The sequence below is a fragment of the Fusarium subglutinans genome (assembly GCF_013396075.1).
Source record: "Fusarium subglutinans strain NRRL 66333 chromosome Unknown NRRL66333_c0000264, whole genome shotgun sequence".
NCBI lineage: Eukaryota > Fungi > Ascomycota > Sordariomycetes > Hypocreales > Nectriaceae > Fusarium > Fusarium subglutinans.
In genome coordinates this window covers 27,761-29,791 of record NW_023502327.1, presented here as the reverse complement: position 1 = coordinate 29,791, position 2,031 = coordinate 27,761, and the positions used below count along the sequence as shown (strand labels likewise).

General features: G+C 50.0%; 1 protein-coding gene across 1 annotated transcript; it reads left to right on the top strand.

The window, feature by feature from the left end:
* Window positions 1-315: 315 nt before the first annotated feature.
* On the top strand, window positions 316-1,389 carry FSUBG_12362 (epithelial zinc-finger ezf; the record flags this gene model as incomplete). Its single annotated transcript, XM_036677142.1, has 1 exon — window positions 316-1,389. The coding sequence occupies one exon, from the start codon at window positions 316-318 to the stop codon at window positions 1,387-1,389; it is 1,074 nt and encodes a 357-aa protein (XP_036532164.1).
* Window positions 1,390-2,031: the final 642 nt, after the last annotated feature.

The following is a 2,031-nucleotide window of genomic DNA, read 5'->3' as shown; positions in this document are numbered from 1 at the left end:
TGTACGTACGTCCAGTTCTCGCCCAGGACTTGGTTTGGTCGACGTTCATCTTTGTTGCCACCGTCCATCTGCGTCTGTTGCTCATAACTCCATCTCCCGTGTTGGTTGTGCCCTCGCTGTATTTATCCTACTGATACCCCGTCATGGGGTTTCCCGTCTTGGTCGATGAATCTCTACTTACTGTAGTACCTAATCTAACGGTGCCTGTGGCCTGTGGTTCTCTACCTACCGGAAGTGCATGGCTCATGAGACCCTAGCATCCCCACGGATTCTAACCCGACCCTCGCATACTTGCTTTCTGTAACGACCTCAAATATGTACTTGACACCTCCCTCGACCTCGAACTCCCCCGTATCGCAGTATTCACAGTTCTTCGAAACGAGTTCGTCCAGTTCTGACACTTCCTGCCCACCGAATCGCCTGCCGTCTTGCTACGGCTCTTCATTTCAGCAAGCTGTCTCAGGCGTTTCACAGTCAGACTTGGATTCGGATTCGTACTCCCACCAAGCTCGCTGGTTTACAGTGCCTCAGCCAGAGCTTCTATCACCGCCTCCCATGGACCACGGTAGCACTGCTTGGGTCACACCAGACGGCTTAGTGGCTGGAACAAGCACAGCTTCTTCAAGCTCGGTAGAACCTGACGCCCTGCATTCGGATTTTAATGCATTTGCTGGATACGACTCTTGCTTGCCTGCCCCATATCAGACACATGACACCTACATGCCGCCCAGTCGCAACACGTCAGTCCATGAGCCCTCATTGCCGTCTACTAGCCAATCCTCGCGAGCGCCATCAATAGGCGCAAGGCCACCATATGGATACTTGCAAGATTCCTCTAACTCGAGATTCAGAGTCGAAGGCTCCGTGAGTAGCTATGGTCAAGGATATGAGCCGCAACCGTACTCAACTGCCGGCCCATCTGCTGCTGCTTATCAAACCGACGGGGCTCCCTTCGCTTCAAATCTGCCCTCCAGCCTCGGCGCAAGTAGTTCAACGACTTGGCCGAAGCAAGAATATGAGGTGCCGCAGTTCTATTCTGCGCCGCAAAATCAACTGTCTGATCTTAGCCAGGAGAGGAGACTGTTGAAGACAACCAAGGCCAAAAGACCCACAAGAAAGCACACCTCGAAGGAGGAGGCAAACTTCCAATGCGAAGTCAAAGGATGCGGGAAGTTCTTCAGTCGCAGCTACAACTACAAATCGCACCTGGAGACTCATGATGAGAAGCGCGAATATCCATTTCCCTGCACTGTCGACGGGTGCACTAAGAAGTTTGTGCGGAAGACTGACCTTCAACGACACCATCAGAGTGTGCACATGAAGGAGCGGAATCATAAGTGTGACTATTGCGGACGCCTCTTTGCTCGAAAGGACACTCTGAGAAGGTAAGCATGCCATGCACTCTGGCACTCACAAACTCTAATAGTTGAATTGGTAGACATATGGAGGACGGCTGTTCGAAGCGGTTTGATATCGGGACACTCAACTTGCAAGGTCCAGGTTTCGTAGGATTGGGGATTGTTAGCCCAACCAGACCTTCCGGTTTAGACCCTCGCCGCCCTGGATAGGCTTGGGTATAACATGCTACACAGTCGTTATCAACATCACGGATGTATTTTAAGATACATAGTAATCCATCGATGTGGTAGGGCCCTTTGGAAGAAGTTAGACTTTTTTCAGAGCCTTTTCTTCGGGCATTTCGAGTTAGAAACGGCATCAAAACCTGGCCTAGAATTGGAACAGGTAGGCTGGCTAATGATACCACGGCAGAGTGCCTTGTCAATTATGGGTCTTGCTGACTTGTTTTCTTTAGGAACACGTATTCTCACCTAAAAAAGGAAGTGATCAGACTCACGAAACCCAATGGCCGAATGTATCAACGAAAAAATACATGATGAGTTGGTAGCAAAGTGCACTCGAACTGGAGATCCACTGATCAGCGTCTCTGTATATTCTGGATAAAACCTTGCTCCAATATGCAGATACTGCAACGGTTGAGGCACAGACACAAAAGTTCTCGAAATAGAAAAC